Source organism: Lineus longissimus, chromosome 2, assembly GCF_910592395.1.
Source record: "Lineus longissimus chromosome 2, tnLinLong1.2, whole genome shotgun sequence".
NCBI lineage: Eukaryota > Metazoa > Nemertea > Pilidiophora > Heteronemertea > Lineidae > Lineus > Lineus longissimus.
In genome coordinates, this window is record NC_088309.1 from 24,924,386 (window position 1) to 24,946,329 (window position 21,944).

The window sequence follows — 21,944 nt, forward strand, 5'->3', positions numbered from 1 at the left end:
TAAGGCGACTACTACAGATATCAACACAAAACAAGCTGCTTCAACAACTTTCCGGCTTTTTATTAGCAAAGTGTAGTTACAAATCTCAAGTTCTACATAAAGCAATTAAATCGGAAATTATATATATTAGAGTTATTGTACAATACATATGCTTAAAGTGATATGGACTTTTAACGATAGGTAACATGTCTTGGTCTAATTAATTACAGAATATGTTTCCTGAAAGTTTCCGAATCGAATGAGGGCTGGTTTATCACTGGGAAAAACACTGCCCCTAATTCTTTCAAAGGCAGGTTTTATGTGTGTATCTTAAAATTGTACACATAAGACAGGAACATCAAAGGCGCACAAGCAAATACGATAATATACGCAATGTTTATAATACACTATGACGCCATCTGGTGTGGGCACAACCTTAATTTCACAACACGATATGTACATGTACATGTACCTTAGGCGTTTCAAAACTAGTACGCATTCATTTTTATCTGACTTGGGTAGATCATTGTCTGTAGACGGAGTCGTAACGACATCAACGAGAACCTGAACAGCGGTAAAGCACTGAATGACGCTGGCATTGTGTCATTCCACCAGCAATCAACCCGTTCGAATCCAATTCGACATTAAGACATACATGTAAAAGACTTTCCAAGTCTTTCATGACGGAATGTCGGCAAATATGACTACACTGGTAATAAGAGCAGCCAGGAAGAACAATAGCAAGAGAATTCTGTCCAAGACCAATGCGACCATCTGCCACTCATGTCGGCAAGCATGACTCACGTGTTCCTTTTGAAGTTTCCTAAATATTGCAGTCTTTAACTCGCTCACTTCCTGTAATACTTTTTTAAGGTTGTTCACCACATCGTCTGCGCGCCTCTCATCATTTGGTATGTTGGTCCGCGGAGGGATGGTGTAGTTCTCATAGTTTGTTAGCTCAACGGGCGTTAGCTGGTTGCCCATGTTCGCAATGACAGTCCCATTCATTCTGTTGTTTTGTTCGGATTGGTGTGTATTTTTCTCGTACACATCTTTGGCCTGTAAGAAAAACCGCCAGATCAATCCACTGCTTAGAGTAGTTCAAGATTAGTACCGAGAGTAGCTCTTCGTACATACTGCAGTCATTGGGGACATTCCAGTCACTGCGCTACAACATTTCCTTTAATGAGTACATGCTTTATATTTGATTAAGTATCTGGTAGCCCACTAGCAATCGATGATGTTGTGAAAAAAAAGTATCGGTTGCCTCCAATAACACTGTCAACGATCTGTGCATTTGCGAACGTTTCGCGAAAGCTTTGCGACAAGCTCCAAGTCCGATAGGTTATCGCAAATATTGACAGATAAGCTCGCTGGATCTATGTTTGGTTATTGCAAGGTGGGATAGGGTTGCGATGTATTCAGCTCGCTATTTTGATTGAAATCTGCCTGCAAATGAAAACAATTAATTTCTGCGAAAAACTATAAAAGCCTTCTATGTTCACGTCAAATTCAGAAGATAATTCAGAAGAAAATCGAAGTGTTTGCTATAGTCATCCTCTTGCAAACAGGACCTACAACATGACTCCTCCCTACGCATGTTTCCGAGCTGGAAGTAAGTAGTTATTGAGTGAAATGGCCGGATATGTCAGGATGGAAGCTAGTGCACTGGCCCTACTTGTTACATGCATATAATGCAAAATCACTTCAGCTTCAACTAAAATGGAGACAACATTGTGATGAAGCTAAAATCGGTACCTCTTTCATAACTTGTTGGCATCGCGACCCAAGGCACACGGGTTTGGCTAGCCATGTAAGGACAACCTTACGGAAACTGGCGGGCACCCTCGCACCATGTTCCCCATTGAAGTGAAGGTTGAGGACGACGACAGTTAGCGTAGTGGACAAGGAAAGTAGAAATATCGCAGCACCGAAGAATTTGCCTGAAAATAAGAAAGTTGGACGTCATTGTGGTAAACATTTTTCATATTGTGTATCGGTCTATGTGACAGCAACTTCTAGCGATGGGCGGGGTAGCTCTGGTCCTATGCTAGAGCTAGAGGAGGTGTATTCCGAAGTGGTAAATTTATGAAAGTCTATCAAGGCTTCCGGTGCAGCCACTGTACTCCGGTTTGTACTTTTGATACGTTTATCTGCCTCCTCCGCCAATGTCATTACCTCAATGGATTAAAGTAACACGTATACCCAAATGTCACTCCCATCAAGTAGGAGAAACAACTGAAAATGTACATGAATCAATTTTTTTCCTACCTATCACAGGCACTACCTCTGAGGTAGGTGGCATACTCTCAGCTATCAGTAACAAAAACACAGTCATGGCAAGAAGGACCGTCACTCCAAGAGATACCTTCTCCCCAGATTCAGGCGGGAGGTAGAAAACAAGAATCGCCACGCCCATGATAAAGATACAGGGCATCACTAAGTTATACACGTAGAAAAGCGGGAGTCTTTTTATGGTAATGTAAAATGTCAGGTCAGGGTAGGGCTCTGGACAGCAGCTGTAGATTATGACATTCCGTTTGAAGGTCAAGGAGTCCAGGACCCATTCACCATTCGGAATGAACGGTGTAGAGTCTGCGGGGTCCTTTTCTTTTGGCCAGAGGTTGACTTTAAAGCCGTCGTACGTCCACGAGCCGAGAATGAGCGGGCATCTTTGTTTGTCAAATGGGAAGTAGGCAATGTCGACTTTGCACGTGGTTTTGACGAGGGCTGGCGTGAGCCACATCATGTGGCCTTCATTAGAGATGATAACGTTGGTCTTGCTGAAGATTTCATTCGGTTTCATGTTTTCGTCGACGCTGAAACGAATGTGAGGTGATGATTATGAAGTTTATAGTTTTTTGGAACTTGACAGTATTTTGTGTAGCGTCATGTTTGATCGGAGCGAGGTCGAAGCTGAGCAAGAACCATTAGCGGCGATTTTTCACACAAGTAAAATGTCGTTGGCGTGATTTAGGTTGCGATTGATGTTGTCTTAAACCAAGTAGCTCGATTTATAGTACCCCGAAAGCCAGGTCAATAATTCTGTGAAGAGTTTAATAAGATTCTCGCTGCTTAGCTTTCTGTGCAATCTTAGAAAGAATCTTTCAAGAATCTCGTAAAAGTTAATCAAAATGTATTCCGGTTTTAAACCAGAATCCTATAGCAGTCACAGAGGAATTTTGGCGAGATTTCCGTTCTGGGAATCCAGGCCTGCCTGCCCTGGCCTGTTGATGGCTTCTCAGTGTCGTTAACACTTTAAATATGTAATCACATTGCAGTCTTTTTCGGACAGCTGCATTGGGAGGGAGTTATTAGTTAAGAGCAATGTACAGTGCCCTGTTTTGCAACGAAATAACTATGTGAATGTCATGACTGTCGATCTGCCCACACCAGAAATATCTGAAGCATCTTTCCATAGAATTAAAGGTGTGTAAATACCATCAAAATTCCTCACATGACGAGATGATCTCATCCTGGCCATACCCTACACCTGAACATAGTGTACGTACGTTTTCATCGATCTGTCTGTGCAGGCCTACGCCGAATGCATACGTACAAATATACAACACTGCAGTGCATTGCATTGATCTTTGTTGCTTGGCACTTCAGGCCCAGTTTGTTCCATGAAGTGTTTGGACATGTTTGAGGTAGTGCAAAGGATGACAGTTTTCAAAAGCCTCAGGCCATTTATGATTGATATTTCATATTCAGCTCAATCAAACTTTATAGCATGCATTGAGGTACAGGGATGCAATCTAGAGTCGATTGTTTCTTCCATTTGCCCTTCTGATATCTAGGGCCAGGTTTTAGAATACCACAAAATAAACAATATCAAAATGCATCGTTCGTTTTGATACAGTTTGTTAAGCCATTGACAGTTCCTACCAATTAACAAGGATAAGCGATTTAAAGTTTAGGCCACTGATGAATACATTGAGGCCATAAAACCGCTGGGATTTCCAGCAAATAGTTCAAATTTGATGTATTTAAATTCAGTAGCAACCAATTTGAATTAATCTTCGTCGTAGTCGTCATCACTTAAGACGTCGAAGGACTAGGTCCGTTTAGGTCGCTGCGATCTGCGACGCAGCCTTGACAACTTGGCGACCTGCTTATGGCAATGTAAACCACCAATCGCCTGCCGCATTCCAACCAAAATAATCATGTTGACACTGGCTCTGTCGCAGGTTGCAGCGATTAAATCCCTCGTTTGTGTAGCGCCTACTCGGCTACTTGCTACTTGAGCGTCCATTAACCTGGATCGTTGCTTAAAGTTATCAGTATCTGTGATCGTCATATTATAGACAAGCTCCAGAGGTAGACCAGGAAGTAATAAAGGTCAATTCACCGCATTTAGTTAGAAACCATCCGAAGTCCGACAGCGTAAAGTTACGACCCAATTAAAAATTGACCAACTTGTAACAAAAAAGAGATGTCACTTGGCCCGTAACTATAGAGCTGAATGTAAACAAAATACAACACTCATCGATCGTTGATGGGATGCATGAAATATCGGTAAGCACCCACAGTTTGCAATTAGACCCGTTAATGAACAACAGCGCTATTGGTTACGCGTTCCATTTTCTGCCACGTTTACTCAACTTCTCAAGCACCAAGGTGACTTATTTGCTGGACAACATTACGATTATTCATGACGATTAAGCGACCTTATTAGAATTTCATTCCCCAAATATCTTTAACAGTCATTTAACGATGTAAAGTCAATCAAGGCTACCATGCATTATTGATGACCAGCCCTTCAGATATTATTATCCATGATCATATGTTGGCCCGCTAGTTACCGGTATGGTACATCGAAATATACTAGTATAATCGTTTAATCGCAACACTTCCCTCCAACCACGCTAGCACATACTTTGAAACGTTATTTTTACGATCGCCGTGGGAAACACCATAGTAGAATCACAAATTTACGTAGATACAATTTAAATCAGTTTTATTCAGGATAGACATAACATATCTTTATATCATGCCAAATTGAAAAAGGCAAGTGTAGAGCGATTATCTAACTTCAATTGCTTTGAGAAAATAACTTCGATTTGTTTTTGTCTTTCAGTATGCCCCAACCAAGATCTAATGCGTTGCACAGTGCAGTGCATTGCAATCCATGGTGAGGTAAATATAAAACTGCAATGCACTGTAGTGTGTATTGCACTGGCACATGGTTGGAGCGTGTGCAAAGAGGAGTACATGGTTTTAGTTCTCACCTATTGTATAGTACGATATCGGGTGTCCAGACCCGATCAGACGGTATCCTGATGTTTGGTATTCCCCCGTATTCTGACGAATTCCATACCATACTGGTGTCCACCCATATCTGGAAGTAAATCGGGGATTCAGTCAATAACTGTATGTCGTTGAATGAAAATAATATTATTGGGATGATGAGTTTGCATCTTTATAAAGCAGAAACATAAAAAGCCCCTCTCCTACCTGAGATGACGCTTTTCCTGATAATATTTTTCGTTGAAGTGCTCGAGCAGGCAGGACAAATTAGAGTGGCAATCAGACCACCGTTATGATGAACGAACTAATCAGGCTAAAATACATTAACGCCTGCTAGTCAGGTATCAATGCAACGCCCTTCCATTTCATTAGTAGGGCGCCACAATATGACTCAAATCCCTTCCCCTCATCCCCATCCCCATGATCAACAGAGTCCAAGTTATCCACATGCATATTCTTCTGTACTTACGAATCTGAACCACACGCCCATTTCGAGATGTTGCCTCCTTTCATCCTGAAGTGACAAACGATGAACTTACTTTCATGACTTGGCCACAGAAGTGATTTGGTCACCGAGTCTATGATGGCTTTTTTACATTATATCTCGGCCACTGGCCCTGGTGATCACAAGCTATCTTGATGAACAAATAATAACACTTCATCACAATATCAATATCATTTTGATTGGTCAATGACTTAGGCATTTTTATTATAGGTGCCTTGCTCCTGGAGGGTTGACCTCAAGATGGCTGAAAAGTGAGTCAGGCATTTATCACGGAACTCGTGCCTGATTGACGTCACCAAAAAACGTACTGTCACTGATAGGTCTCCAGGGAGATGAAGTGGGATATGATCATTCCTCAATACCATCTCGGCTGCCGCTTCTCTGATAGACTTGTCAGCCACTACCACACAAACTCAATGATATCAGTCATGCAAAGATATTCAATTAGTATCACTCACCAAGTCTCTGAACTGGTTAATAGCAATGCCCACTGAGACATTGACAGTATCACTGAAGATTTTGCTCGGGCGCACGGCGGTGTCATAGCCATCAAGAAGTTTCTTAACCAGCCGTGTCTCCTCATCTGAGGCAAAGGTACCTGCAATAAAAAAATGCCACAAGATTACCTCCAGCTTACGGATCATATGAAGCATAATCAATGACCTGATTGAATCGTCTTCGTAATTGCATCAGCAGGCTATCCTGGTCGAGGACGCAAAGTGTTGGAGGAAACTACATGTAAGCCACGAAAACAAAACAAAATATCATTTGGTATCAAAGGCCGGGACCGTTCCACAGCATACATGTATGTTGCATTTTGCTAATGGACAGCGTATTATGTTTTCCACTTGTCGTTAAGAACGTATTCTGGGCGCTAGGATCCCGAAGACCGCATAACGAAGTTATGAAATTGCGGGTCACCTCTACACGTCGCCATAAAAAAATGCCCGTCGTTGCAAGTCAGTGTAATTGGTCAGGAGTTGGTGATGAACGATATTCTGAAGAAATTTGACCAAAAAAATAGGTTCAACAGTTATTTTTAGAGGCAATATTTCGAAAAACACTTATGACGCTCGACTACCATGTCACTGGAATATAGTTATTCATAATAAGAAATGCCTGACGGTATGGCACTTAACGCAAGTCCACGCATGCGAAAAGACCCTCCAATCTATATAAGTGTAATGAACTGCATGTAGGCGTACCATTTTCCCAGCTTCAGGTTTACCCTATTGGCCTTTGAAGCAGCGAATATAGTAAATCAATCACTTCATCCGAAACGAACTAACTATACGGTTCCAGCATGTCTGAATCTAAGGATTTGGAGTGTAACTTTGGAATATTTGAAGATTCATTGATCCTACTGGCTGTTGAGGAAATATGGCACAATAGTTGTAGAAACTTAGGTAAACTTTCATCGGCCTCCTTAGAATTACCAGGAAAAAAAATCAATATCTACTACTTTTCTGCTTCCATAATTTATACCTTACCCTTAGTCACATCTAATCACCGGTATTCCACAAAAGTGTTTTCGTGTGCGGTGAAAATGTTACAGATCTGTGTGATGCAATTTGTCATTTTATGCACAAGGCAATTCTTCAGTCTACGAAGCAGTATGAGTAGCATGAGCACTTATGGTATTGGTCCGAGACACCTCTTCACTGCCAAAACAGCACAAAGTAACGGGAATTTAAGCGAAGGTTAAAACGCAATGTCAAGATTTCTTCACTTGCACTTTAGTTGCGTTTGAGTTTTTCAAGTACTCTCGAAATAGTGAAAGAGCGGAAACACACCAAAACACACCCAGCAACCCTGTCCCATTGAAACGCAATTCAACATCTCTTCACCCAGATATTTTGATTATGAAATTACTTACACGAAGGTAACCCATCGCATGTCTATAGTACAGTTCGCGTATTCCGCATTGTTTGGAGGGTAACAATACTGCAAAGACTGAATCGAGCAGAACACTTGGATTTACGATACATATCCTCTATGTAGTTGTGCCGAGTTGATTCTTATTGATATCAAAGAGCCCCTTTTCTCGGATAATATATGAATTTTTCTAGCAAGAGGAACGTGATATCGGCCAAGTCCCAACGTAGGCCGAGGGTGATGTTGCATGTCGAAGGATAGAAAAATTCACACTGGCTCATCAAAGACTGACAACGTCAAAAGCCTGCATCACCAAATAATACAAAGAGATATACAATGTAGTGAGATGATACAATATCGTTGAAGCAAATGTCGATTCCTTTTTGTTCCTTGGCTATATTGATCGCTGCCTTATACAGGTACGATGCCCTAGGCAATCACCCTAGATGATCGATCACCTGTGCCTGTAGCGTCAAGTGTCCTTTTAGTGCTTCATGTTATCCTTGCGACAGGTTTCGTTTTCTCAAATTTCTGTTAAAGAAATCATTGTGGAAGCTGCTTTTACCGGATATCAAGAATAGGCAGACCCCGCATCCAGATCTAGACTTCAAGCACGAATGGTAGAAATATTAGCATGGAACTTCTGGATCTGGCAAACACTGAGACAACCACTATCTAGAATCAATCGCACGACAAGCTTTGCTATGGAACCTGCAGGGGATAAGAAAAAAATGACCAAGGAACAGTTGGCGATGGAACCTCGAGTGTGACGTGAAAACCAAGGGTCACGCGCATGAATAGGAGAATCACCAGCAGATACAGAAGGCGGTGGAGAAATGTCGTTGGCAGGCAATGCTTTCAGATGAACGAAGGGGTTCAATACGGAAGTAACTACTGTCCCATTGTTCGTTTGAAGAACAAACACGACTGAAATAATCATTACCGCGAGAAAATGCCGACTAAACCGGAACAGTGGACGGTGAAGTGATGCCAAGCTTTAGGGAGAGTTGTATGAAAATGAGATCAAAGCAATTGTATAAGAACAACAACTTATAACTCCCTGAAAAAGCAGGTATTCTCGTAGTGTTCAGCTGTATTACAAACACTGAGCGTTTTTTTATCAGCCAAGTGTGTTTGTTGACAAAAAGCAGCAGCACTCTGGTGTAAAACAATATCTTGCTCAATTTATTGATTAATCAGAATAGGTCAAAGAGTAGTGGAGACAACGAAACCACTACACGGACTACAAAAGTGGCGGATGTTGAATCAATCGATACACTAATTGTCTTTTCATCATGAAGAAAGGAAGAACTTAAGTAACATTTGCTATTCTGTAAAGTTGTGATCGATGGGCGGTTATTGTTGATAGCAACACAATGACTAGTGTTTGAGTCAGTTTTTATTTGTTATGCGCGTTCAAGTGGGATGTTCTGCAGGATAGCAAGGAGCTATCCACAACGACAGCGGGGAGATCACTTTAGAACTTGTCGAAAGCAACACTTCGATCGGGTAGAACAAGAAGCACCAATTGCCCAGAAAATGTCGTTGTGGACCTGTAGCAATGCAGCCATCAGCTGCGAAGCAATTCCGTTCTCGAGGCCTTTTTGATAGAAGGTTAAGATTAGAAACAGATCAAGTACTCCAGAACCTCAACGTCAAGTGATGGCTTCTTTAAAAACTTTTCAACTTGTGTGGTAATACACCGAATGACCAGATCATCATCATCTTTATGATAACAACAAAATTCAAAACGTACCAAAACCAAAAACATTGACTAAAATACTGCAAACTGACTATATGGTGTGCTCATCAGCTGTCTCTGAAGCGGACATATCGAGTTAAAAGGTCTCAAAACAAACAACATTTGTGCATGACTATTTTGTATTCTAGATATGTAATCAGAGCAGGTTGTGCTGATTATTCTACTTCTTGCTAATTGAACATGGCCATGACGATTAATGATGGCGATTAACCACTATGAAATTTTGGCAACCATGGTTTTAAATGATATATGGCATTACATCATATTTGCGATGAAGTAGTTGGATGTTTATCTAAAGCGTAGTTTATTACATTTGTGGATTGGAGGGTGTTTGCCGGATTGACAAAAACGTGTAGTGTCACATCGAAATAGTCAAGTTTAACTGAGCAGAAAATGTAACTACTACAGATACGTCTTGATAGGAGAGGAGTGCATGTATCATATTTTTTCAAGTAAACGGTTTTTTTAATTATCAAATGAGCCTACGGACCATTCGGGTATTTTTATGAAATATAAAAATGCTACTTACGTTGAACCTCCAATAGACTACTATTTACAAAACTCAAGAGCTGCATCAAAAGGTTCTTGACAGAGCCACCACAAATGAAAGAATAGCAAACTAAATGTGACCCGTCACAGCAAAACCAGGCGCATGTCGCACAGAAGATGAGCCAAAGTGACACCAGGAGATAATGGAAGAAATTGATGTGCTCATATTTCACAAAAGGCAGACAATAGAGAATTGAACAAACAGTCCGTCTCAACCTGCCAAGCTCAGAGCGACATGCGCCTAGTTTTGCTGTGACGGGTCACAAATATGAAAGAATATCAACCTAAATTTTCACATCATGAACGTGCTTACCCATCAGAAGGAACGTCAACAGGCCCAGTGTATATATCCATTTGATATCCATGGGTATATCGGAATAATATCACTAAGATATACATGTACATATACGCATAGTACGATTTTGATACACCTGTCCAATAACCTCATGGAATAAGCTGGTAATCCACTGGATTGTCGTTTTCAAAATATTCGTCAATACTACAAAAACTTAATATTGCTAATAATCCACGTCGAATATAACAATACTGAAATTATTAAATCCTTCTTAGTTTTGCTGGTGATTCTACGGACTGCTCCAACCATTTTGACCGTCTGGCGCTATCGACCTGTGACAGAAGGTGGCATGTGTTCGCCCCCGTTCACCACCACTGAGCTGAATCCTTTATGATGACACTGATGGATAACAGATGGCGCACTGGATCGAGTCAATTAGTGTAATTGCAGGATGTTCAGCAGCATCCGTTTGCATGAAGTACCATGATTTTGACATGGTTATTCTGAAGCACCAACATTACTGATACGATGTACCAACTACATGTCCTATAGGACAGGATAATAATTGTTGAATGTATTATTAATATAATGACACCCCAACTACTGGTATATATAATCAAAATAAAGTTATCTTTGCCAAGCCAAATAAGTAATTTAGCGAGGCAATTTTATATTTTCTTCCTTCGGACAGTTGCATTTGATATATATATCTTCTTTCTTCATTGGCGTGTCAGATGAACATCAATAACAAATACGTGATGTCCTCGTGAATACTGGCAGCCTATCCTTTCTGTACTATAAAAGTAGGACCATACATTTCGGAGGTCCACAAAAGGGTACCAGTAGGACTAAGTAGGCCCTTGTCCCGCATTTATTGTGACGTGTCATGCACAATCTGCAAAGCGCCGTTTCCCATACCGCCCTGGAACATTGACTAACAAAACATTAGAAATACCCGCTGGTGTGGCTTGCAGATCTTTAGCCAATGACTGTGACGACCTGTGCACACAATGACATTTAAATAACACTGTCCATCGAGTATAAATAGCCAATCATAATGCATGCAATAATATACGGCACCCCAAGAGGCCTCTTCAAATGGCACCCTATACCGGTATTCACGAGGACGACCTGTACAATACAAAAGCTCGCCAAAGAACTGGCTGGTGGAATTTGTTTTCTCACTTAATACTTTGAGATTCGATCCTCTCTAGAGCGGGGCATGGATGTGGCTTAAGACTCCTTTCTTAATGATACATCTTTATTAGAAAGAATTTCAAAGTATTCGGGCAGATATTTAGCAAGATACATCAAGGTCGGAAGCAAACCGTTATTGATTGTTATTTTGAGCTCCTGTATAATACATGTACATTGTATCAGCGTGTTACATTGTCATTACTTGTTTTATTTCTCCTTGGTGTTGTGGTATCCACTATCCCATTAGTACATGAATAGCCATCGGTCAATGCATTTGCTACAATGAACTTTAGCATGCCATATAATCTATAAACGCATATTGCCAGAGAATCTTAACAGACGGTTCATTTTCATTGTTACAGGAAATCGATGATTGGTTATAAGGTGCGGATCATCATGCGAGTTTTTAGTTTCGGTTGCAGCAACATCACGTGAAGTCGCTCATGAATTAAATGCATCTTCGCGATGGAGTTGAGTGAAATAGGGGTGGACATGTTCGGGGAATGGAGCCATTTCTTTTGACCATCACTGTATTTTACGTCATTGTAGTTAGCACCCCTTTTCAACATGTCCATTGAAGAATGTACCTTTATCCATCATTGTCCATGTTTTATATTGGAACAAGTGTGTGCACAGCCTAATCGAAGCGTTCCTTGCTAATTTGATAAATGGTCATTGGATGACCACTATGCCGTAGATACGGGTCCTTGGAAATCGCAATGCCGAATCGAACATGATTGATTGAGGTAGATAGGCGAAATTGTAAATATTTAATGATATCATGAGTTTATGCACTATCCCGACGTTCTAAATCCGGGATTTTAGATTTGATGCATGCCTCTTCTTGATCAGAATGAGCTTATGCAAAAAAGATGGATGGGACGGTGCGAGACCAAGTACCATGTCGTTTTTTGACAGCTTGCTGTTGTTGACAGCAGCAGGTATAAAAGGTGGCATATCCTGCAGTGTGCAATAAGAGCCAATTAAAGTAACTATGATTTGTTTCTGCTATAGGTTTTCTAAAATACAATGCTAGCCAATTAATTTCCGATCAAGATATCTCAGGCTGTCGAATTCATTCCGTGGTCATTCCTCTTGAATTCTGGATCTTTTGAACTATTTTCTATGCAAAATCATCGTAATTCTTCGCAATACATTTGGGCCACGAATCACATATACTTACTAAAATATAATAATGGTATGGGTCGATAGCTGTTTTGATCTGGATTGAAGTGCCCCAAAGAACCATTAACGCGCCCCTTATTTGATCAATGTACATTGTAAACTAAGTCATGTAAGAGTAAATATGAAATGTTCTATCAGCCATACTGCACGAAGTATAGTATAAATCCAATCATAAACCTTATCATTCTGCGCAGAGTCTGGTCAATACCGTGATGATCATACACCGTACCTCTGACCATAAGGTCACCTAGGCAATATGAGTATCGGGTATTCGTGCTCTTGGTGAGCTTAAGCACTGCCAAGATAACGACAATATAACATCCGGAGCCAGATGAAGATGACAATAATGTGGCAACATCATTTGCACTAATGAAACCTAATAATTTATGAGTTTTCCGTAAAAATATACGAACATCCAGCCAGATAAAAGTCTAAAAGATCCTTAGCCATTATTAGATTTACCAATCAGTTGACTCTTTTCTTCATAAAGATTAATTACCGAAAGGGTCATGATGAGCCTTTGCTGTAGATTCTCCCTTCAATCGATTGCTCATGGCAACTGCTTGACTCTCTTTATCGAATACTGCATCTTTGTTCATGAAAAAATACCGAGTGTGTTGGAAATATTAATCCAGATAGGTTTCAAACTGCTGATCACACTATGAATATTGAAAATAGTATATGTACAATTTTTTTTTAAAAATCGAAAACTTCTGAACCATTTTCAACATCTACGATGTCATCCAGAGTTTTAAAAACCTAACGTGTACGTAAGCTATGACGTCTGTTTGAACACATTCTTAATAACAAAATATTTTACAAATACAGAAACAGTTTATTTTGTACATTTAATGTTACAGTAATAATTTTGCATAAATATTTACAAGCATAACTTTAACGTCATTTTTACACAATCATATGATACAGCCGAAATATCTACATGTAATGGACGACCAACCGCATACTCCATTGTGTGTCTGTCACCCAACGAAGTCATACATGCTCCGAATATACGTATTACGTTAAACGGTAACAGTATTATTACGAAGTAAAGGTCGCCCCTAGTTGATGCCTACATCGCTATAGTCACTGACAAGACCGCAAAGGCTAAACATGTTATCCTCGCTATGAGCCGATTCAAACATTTCAATCTATATCACACGAAATATTTACGTACTTAGGTCTCTGGATCCGGTGGTGCAGTTGGGATACCCGCAAATATAGCAATACTAGTAATTGTCGCGATTGTAAAGAAAACGATCAGTAGAACTCTGTCCATGACTAAAGCAATCATCTGCCACTCCGCCCTGCATAGATCTCTATAGTCACTGCGGTCAATCCGCTGGGTGAGACTTTCCTTGACTGACCGAAGCGTGTTCGATATCTCGCTGTAGACCTTCGCGTGGATCTTGAAGTACCAGTCCGTAGTGTTCTCGGCATCTATGTTGTGTTCCAGGGACGCACCCTCGGGCATCCCGCCGTTTACACCGTAAAAGAAGGTGCTATCGTTGGGAGCGCTGTTGGCGTGGAAGTTGGTCAGAACGACACTACCTGCCCTTTGTTTGTTACTCATCATTGCTTTTTGCTGAAATAGACAAGATGAAAGAAATGAAGTAACGCCAAACAAATTTTCAACAATATGGGTGTGAGGGGAGTGGTGATTACTAATTTGTTTACCACTTACTTGTTTGCACATGTTTGCTGAACCTACATATACACGAGCTATTATCGGCATCGTTGGTGCTATGCAGACGATTGCTTTGTTTACCGTCAATTTGAAAAAATCGAAGTTTTTCGAACTGTGCCCAAGTAACATTACAGTACAAAATGAATATTCGGCTGACTGTGCTCCACGTATCTGGCAGTTTAGCATCCGATAACAAATAAAACATTACTATCGATACTATATTTACTGTCTCCCCCGATGACGGTTATTGCTGCTTCGTCAGAGCCCACGCCTTAATTAATTGCAGCCTGAACTGTATGCATACACTTTCATTTGACATCATACTTGTGCATGAATGAGAGCCAGCAAATATTAGAACTGCCGTTAACAAACTCTACTTTGACTGTCGGTCATCTGTGATGAACTTAATCAATGACCCATAAGACACGATGGAGTATCACCATTAATTTTCTAATTAATTGCCGAAGGGTAATATTTACTGCGGCATGATAAATATGGCAATGTGTACACTTAATATGCTCGATGAACAGTATACGTGATGAAATCACCGCAAGGGTAGCGTGAACAGGTTACAAAAATGTGCATCGCCTGCTCTGTAGTAAGTAGTTCCTATCATGATTTATCCCCTGTATCATAATTTCTAAGACTAACTCAAAAAAAGCATGACTCTAACCGAGCAGTTACGTATTAAGTCAATATTTTCCATCGGTATATCAGCTAATGAAAATACTTTCATTTCTCAGCCGGCGTCGCAGGTTAGGTAACAAAGCCCAAAATACACATTCACAGTTTCAACTATAGCCTGCCACGTTGTCCACTTGTAGTTTAAGGACAGCTTGAGAAGTGTAGACCTAAAGCTGTCAGCAAATAAGCGGTTTCATGTACAACACGTCCCGTTGATTAATTATTTACTGGTTAATTCTTGACGACAAATATTTGCAGTTGGCTCAATAACCATGGAAATATCGCAATTAAATTTGTAGCCATGCATTCGCCCGTAATATTTTTTTAATTTCGACCAATAATTGACTGTTGGCACTGTTGGTCGTGCCTTTTAAAGTTCATGCCTTTAAAGGTTCATGGTGGGAAAAGGCGCTGGCATCCCAGATAAGAGCAACCAACTTTCAGTATGATGGCTGCAGCCAATGACCACCGATACATGACATCAGGCCATCAAGAATATGTGTGTCTGATTATCTCGCGCAAAGCCAAAGCTTACATACGTTTAGCAACAAGAGCAGAGAAAACTGCGTTTGTTGGAAAGTTTTAAATCGAGATGTAGTCGAAATCTTAGACTGAGATAGTGACATCAGATATCAGATGACCGAATAAAGGTTTCAACCAACCACTTTAAAGTTGACTAATATCCGTTGGCAGAACTTTTCCATAAAGATGTAACGAGCCACATAGACCAATACGACTTTCCTCAGCCATTCAGGGGCCTCCTTCCCGTGTTCACCGTTGAAGTGGAAGTTGAGGACGACCACGGTTACGGCAGTGGACAGCGATAACAGGATGATGGTGGCTCCGAAGAATTTTCCTGAAACGATTATGGAAGCCCTAGATAGTAAATAGTCGGGCATTCGACATCATTATAAAATTCGCAAGCTTGACTGGTGAATTTGTGTAAGCACTGAGGGTTGGTTTTCCTACATGCACTTCCCATTTTCATTCGCAGTGTGACAACATATAGTGAAGCTAGCAGTAATTTAGCAGAGTGCTGTTCCAGTTTACCTTTATGAACTTTGCAACCTGAAGCTGACGGCAGGGTCTCATTGGACTCACCTATCACTGGCACAACCTCAGAGGTCGGCGGCATAGTCTCGGCAATCAACAGCAGGAACACAGTCATGGCAAGCAACACGGTCACACCCAGAGACACCTTCTCCCCGGTCTCCGGTGGTAAATAGAAGACCATGATGGCGGTGATGGTTATTAGCACACATGGAATGATGAGGTTATAAACATAGAACAGGGACATCCTATGTATGACTAGATACCAGGTCAGATCGGGGAAAGGTTCCGGGCAGCAGATGTAGTAAAGAACACTCCGCTTCGTTCTGATTGAATGCAGCTCCCATTCCCCGTTTGCCATGAACTTGGAGCTGTCGTAGGCTGGGTCGGCGAAGTGGACATCTAACTGTAAGCCATCATAAGACCAGGAGCCCATCTTGAGCGGGCAGACTTGGTAGTCGAACGGGAAATAGGTGACATCTACCTGGAGAAAGAATCGGACAGGTGTAAGAGTAATCAGTGTTCCTGGAATAGGTCTCCTGCTCTATTGTTCAATGAACGGTAAATATTCATTGAAACCAACGGGCACAGCAAGGCTAAGGGTACAATGAAACCTTTGATATGTAGACACCATTTCTGGGAACAAAAGTCATTTCGCCCCTGCATTTTAAAATTAAGCATCTACTTTTAGTCTTATTGCAACTCTTAAATTGTCTCTATAAAAAACCCTGCAGAGTGGATTATCATAGGCTAAATCAACGAGTCACGTAGAGCTGGACAGATTTATTTGAGCAATCTTCACCACATGCGGAGGCTTGCGATGATTGTTGTCTCAATTGCGTATACAAATCCTTCTAGAATCGAAGTAAACCAATGCTAGCTATCATGATACCGCAAACCAATTTACAATTACTTTTACTATTGAGTTTCATAAGTTACCATGACGGTGATGATGATGATGATGATGATGATGATGATGATGATGATGATGATGTTATGAGCCTTTATAAAAGGATAACAAAACGATCTCTCGCGACATTATGATGGTGTTGTTCATCTTTATCGATGATGTTTCTGCCAGATGCAAAGGGATATTGTCAAAAATGATTATGATGATAATGATGATGATGATATCCGCATATAATTGGATTTTTCTTATCGGTTGATTCGGCCGTCTCCATATGGCGATGAGGGAATCGATATTCTGGTGATCTAGGGGGCCGTATACCTACCTTGCAAGTTGCCTTGACTAGAGCTGGTGTCAGCCAAGCCACCCGACCATTTGAATTGATGATTGCATTAGTGTCGCTGAAAATTTCATTTGGCTTCCTCTCCTCGTCAACACTGTAAGGATGCAAATTTAAATATGACTGAAGTAAAGTGACTACGGGCTTTCGTCTTGTGACTGGTTTCACGACCCTGTGTTGGCTAGTTCCGATGTGGCCTGTTGGTTAGCCGTCAGCTAGTTGAATGTTCTTGTCGGGTGCAAAGTGCCTTCTCGTGCCTTGTGTGTGGCATCAGTGATAGAAGTTCCAGAGTAAAGAGTGCTCCATAAGCGGGCATGCCCACAATCAGTAGGGAAGACAGTGAAATCACGAATTCTGAGCCCATTTACAGTTTGCCACCGTTGCGACGCACATATGGGCAACATTGATTTCGTGTTATAATCACTCTGCCAGTTTTCCATGGTCTTTTTGTTGATACATACCTATTGAAAAGCACAATATCAGGTCGCCAAATTCGACTTGATTGAAGTCTTATCGCGGTGACATTATTATATTCTGAAGGCTTCCATTGGAGATGATGGTCATTCCAAAACTGAAAGAGAAGATGGTAAATGCGATTACATGATTGAATAAGATCTACATGGACAATTTGATCAAAAAGTTTTATTTTTTAAAAACAACGTTAAACTCGTATGCACAGCGCCTAGACCACGACAGTCATTCGATCACACAGTATATTCAGTGGGATTTTTTTAGATTTGACAATGTTCGTGTAATTAACAAGAGACACACAACGACCCTCCATTTCTACACCTTTAAAAGCTGCTTTTTCCCAATATGACACGCCCAATTGAAATGAAAGTCGTGACGTGGTAAATCTGCCAACTTACGCTTCTGTTCATGAAACGAGGGAACGTGGCCAGTGTATTTACACGATATTTAAGTTGTTCACCAGCCATCTCGCATTTATTTTAAGAGCATCGGTTGCTTTGCATTAGGTGCAGCAAAGGGGTCGGTTGGTGACCAGCTGAGACACAGAGCCCTCATGTATAGCACCAAGGTTGTGAAACACAAAACAATTCAAAACAAGTAATCGAGCAGCTCTGTCTTAAAAATTCTGATCTGACATGACAGACATTTTTTAACAATAACTCACAAATTGAAACCATATGCTAATGACTAAATGCTGATGTGGTTCATCCTGAAAAAAACAGAAGATAATATTTATTACCAAGTTATCGAAAGCACAATTAGTAAAGTAACATATCGTTTTATTACAATAACGAATACATAGTATATGCTGGAAATGTTGGACACGTGTATACATACATGTATTGTTTCAAAGTCCCATGACATAATGTTTAAAGATGCAAGCATATCAGCTTTAAGTAGCATTGTCCGACAGCCCAGACCAAAAAATGAACAGATGATTTGTTATGATGTACTACAATGTATGTATCATGCTCGTGAACCAATATCACGTCATATTTTTACGCCTGTACAAATGGTTCTTCCTGAATCAATATGGAATATAGCAAAGTGATCTAAAGTCACGGAAACACGACCACATCGGTTAAGCCTTTCGCAATTACGTTGATGGCCATTTTGATAAATGAAATACCCTTTTAATTGGATATTAGCATGTCAGATGGGAACTGCTTCCCTGTATCAACAAATCTGACAAGTCAATCACAGTAGAATGGACAATGAGTATAGTTCTGGGGTGATAGTGACATTTGCCTGAAACTTGGATGAGCACTGTAGGAATCACCTAACCGAATTGTTCAAATATGCTTGCAGATATATCTGTAAATGCTCAATGTGGGTATTAGTTTGGACATCGCTGTGATGCACGATCATAATCGCAGGTCGTAGCGACCAAAATCGCTGGCTTGCATGTCCGTTCGCTTACCAAATCCCTAAACTGATTTGCTGTAATTCTCACAGAGACATTGAGCGTATCTCGAAACTGCCTTACTGGCCTGACAGCACGATCATACCCGTCTAACAGCTTCTTCAACAGCCTGTTTTCATCATTGAACGCACTGCAGCCTGGAAGAGTATATATTCAAAAGGTTAAATGTAGGTTGCGCAATAGGGCCGTTTACACGGTACCAAATCACTCAGGTAAGACCAGATCATATCATGATTGACCGTTGCGTCAGAAATATCTACCGCGTTTGGACGGCACAAAAATAAAGTAGATGGAAAAAATAGACTACAGGGATCAGGCTAAACTGTACTGGAAAATGGTTATCAACAGACACATACGACGCACTTATAGTCCTCAGTGTGTCATACAGGACGATTTACCGTGTCAATCTTTATATTAGTTAAGGGTGGTTCAAGATTTCAACAACACTCATTATTGCGATACTTCTAAAGGAATATCGAAATACATATCGGAAAGAAGTGACCTCGACAGAGCAGAGTTTTATTTCAAGCGTAGATGACAAATGGTATAGATATACAAATGTATACGAGGGATGGTTAGTAGTGCTAATCGGATGGACACTGGTTGCTAAACGGATAGACACTGGTAGGTAAGGGGATGTCAGAACAGCCTCTGAATCAGAAAAAGGGACACGACAAGATTAAGAAGATCTCATGTTTAAATTTTGAACATTGTTGTCTGGCACTTTGATTTACACGCAACTCAGAAGCGCGTGGTATGGAAAATATTACTCATGTAGGCAAAACTTAAGCATTCGACACATATTATTACATGTAGACCACTCAGAAAGGGTCGATGCAGCACTGATAATTTGTAAGCATAGTACCGCATAGGCCTGATATTTCATGAAAACCGTATTGGCTTCAAGTTGACTTTCAGTATTGATTAACATCTGGTGAGGTACTACACTTTAGACTGTGTACATAACGTTGACGTTGGACTATCTAGATTCTTTGAATTCCGTACTGTGTAGTAGACAAGTACCCATTTGCGCATTCACTCAGGTATCGACTTCTTTTGAAATATATGCGCTCGGTATTTGTTCTACCTGGGCAGAAGTACGAACTGTTCTTTGTTTGTCCTTTGAAGTACGAAATTTGGTCCAGGACCTTGAAACTATCATAATATATAAAAACAAATGGCCGGGTCTATTTGGCAAGCCGCTCGCCGAACAGGCATCTTTTTTTGTCCTGTTTGGAGAGCCGCTTGCCAAACAGCACTAAAAAGCCACCCTGTTCGGCCAGCCGGGCTTGCCAAACAGGTAAGAAATCTACCCTGTTTGGCGAGCTGGAGACTTTACTTTAATATTAATGAGTTCGGCTCTCCATTCAGGACAAGAAAAAGTCGCTGTTTGGTAAGCCTGTAACATCTGTGGTTGTTTCCCATGTGTCAGTGTTTCCAAACAATAGGCAGCTAGAGAGACCACGACTTTTCAATAGGGGGGATACACAGAAAAACTTGTCAATCTATTTTTGAGCGTTCCCAAACAATGAGGGGAAACACTCAAAAACAGAAACACTCAAAAACAGAAACACTCAAAAACATTACACCGGGCTTGCCAAGTAGTCACTTCCAAAACAAATTGGGCTCCCATTACGTTCATTCGCCCTTGCCGGTTTATTTAGTGGGTATTTACGCAATTACAAATTTCGAAATCTTAACGAACGGCGTCGGCCTTAGAGTAAATTAGACATCGCCCTCCCGACATCACGCAAATACAGTTTTCAACCGCAATCTCGAATTTTCGACGGTCAACACCCAAGACCCATGGTTCTATGGTTACTTCAGCTAAATATATTGTCAACTTATTCATGGTACTTTATACGATAACTGTTTTAGAGGTGGCCTGTCGTGCCCATTTTTGTGTTTACCGCATATACATGTATATACACCAATGTACATAAATGTGTAGTCAATATCTATCATGAAATGTCACTTACCTATGCCCAGACTAGCTGCAATTACCGCGATCTTAACGAAGTGATGTCCAAATGTCATGGTCCCATCATAAAGTCAATGTTATCATTCCTCGATATTAGAAATAGGAGCGTAATACGAATCATAGTAGTTTTCAATCACAAACTGTACGAATTCATTGCTGTGAACGCCAGTTTCTGGGTAGGGGCCTCTTGCGTGTGATTGTGGAACTCTATGTATTTAGAGATTTGATCGTGCAGTATCGATAGGCAAGCCCTCTTACCAGAGTTGTCGGTAGTTATGAAGCTGACAAGACGGGATTTGCTGTGCCATAGCCACGAAAACAGAGCAAAAAAGAGCACCTTAGATGTGTTTTATAGGAACTGATCGCTGAGGTCTCCCATTTTGAACATTTTGAAATTAGATGCTCTAGTCAGAAATGCGATTTCTGAGCTTTCCTGACAAGATGAGAATAGCTGATGTCAGCCTACGAGTCCAACTGTCCACAAACAATTGATTCAGTAATTGACAGCCAACTTCATAGGTTTTTGTTAGTTATATCCGACTCCAAGGGGTTCAGGTTGCTGCCTTTGTAAACCCGACCACGATGTTGTCGCCAATTTTCAACCCAACTCGTCAATCTGCTGTTCAAAATGATCTACATGTACTCTGCGGGGAAGGAGAAAACGAGTTTAATTAACGTCACTTGTCGGCATGTTTGGCACTGAAGAGGATTTCGTAAATCCTCTTCAATGTTAACCTTTCTGTCAAGAGCAGGTGCCAAACATGCCAACAAGTGACGTTAATTAAACTCGTTTTTATCCAAATA

At 40.8% G+C, this 21,944-nt stretch overlaps 2 protein-coding genes across 2 annotated transcripts; both read right to left on the reverse strand.

Annotated features, from left to right (window-relative positions):
• Positions 1–90: 90 nt before the first annotated feature.
• Positions 91–11,000, reverse strand: LOC135483189 (neuronal acetylcholine receptor subunit alpha-10-like). Its single transcript, XM_064763834.1, has 7 exons — positions 10,234–11,000; positions 6,193–6,332; positions 5,699–5,743; positions 5,211–5,320; positions 2,251–2,798; positions 1,738–1,922; positions 91–1,038 (listed from the first exon to the last, which is right to left on the reverse strand). Exons 1-7 carry the CDS (start codon positions 10,283–10,285, stop codon positions 658–660), a joined length of 1,461 nt encoding a protein of 486 aa, XP_064619904.1. The 5' UTR covers positions 10,286–11,000; the 3' UTR covers positions 91–657.
• Positions 11,001–13,449: 2,449 nt separating this feature from the next.
• LOC135483201 (neuronal acetylcholine receptor subunit alpha-10-like) lies at positions 13,450–21,309 on the reverse strand. Its single transcript, XM_064763858.1, has 8 exons — positions 21,139–21,309; positions 19,157–19,296; positions 18,401–18,445; positions 17,727–17,836; positions 17,247–17,362; positions 16,070–16,498; positions 15,631–15,824; positions 13,450–14,182 (listed from the first exon to the last, which is right to left on the reverse strand). Exons 1-8 carry the CDS (start codon positions 21,194–21,196, stop codon positions 13,775–13,777), a joined length of 1,500 nt encoding a protein of 499 aa, XP_064619928.1. The 5' UTR covers positions 21,197–21,309; the 3' UTR covers positions 13,450–13,774.
• Between the last annotated feature and the right edge of the window lie 635 nt (positions 21,310–21,944).

Coding starts and splice junctions, on each gene's coding strand:
- LOC135483201 (XM_064763858.1), bottom strand. CDS start 21,196: ATGACATTTGGACATCACTTCGTTAAGATCGCGGTAATTGCAGCTAGT. Junction 15,825..16,069: donor TGAGGTTGTGCCAGTGATAG/GTGAGTCCAATG, acceptor TAATCGTTTCAG/GAAAATTCTTCGGAGCCACC. Junction 14,183..15,630: donor TATTAGTCAACTTTAAAGTG/GTTGGTTGAAAC, acceptor TGTCTATTTCAG/CAAAAAGCAATGATGAGTAA.
- LOC135483189 (XM_064763834.1), bottom strand. CDS start 10,285: ATGGATATCAAATGGATATATACACTGGGCCTGTTGACGTTCCTTCTG. Junction 1,923..2,250: donor AGAGGTAGTGCCTGTGATAG/GTAGGAAAAAAA, acceptor TCTTATTTTCAG/GCAAATTCTTCGGTGCTGCG. Junction 1,039..1,737: donor GCCAACAAGTTATGAAAGAG/GTACCGATTTTA, acceptor TTTTTCTTACAG/GCCAAAGATGTGTACGAGAA.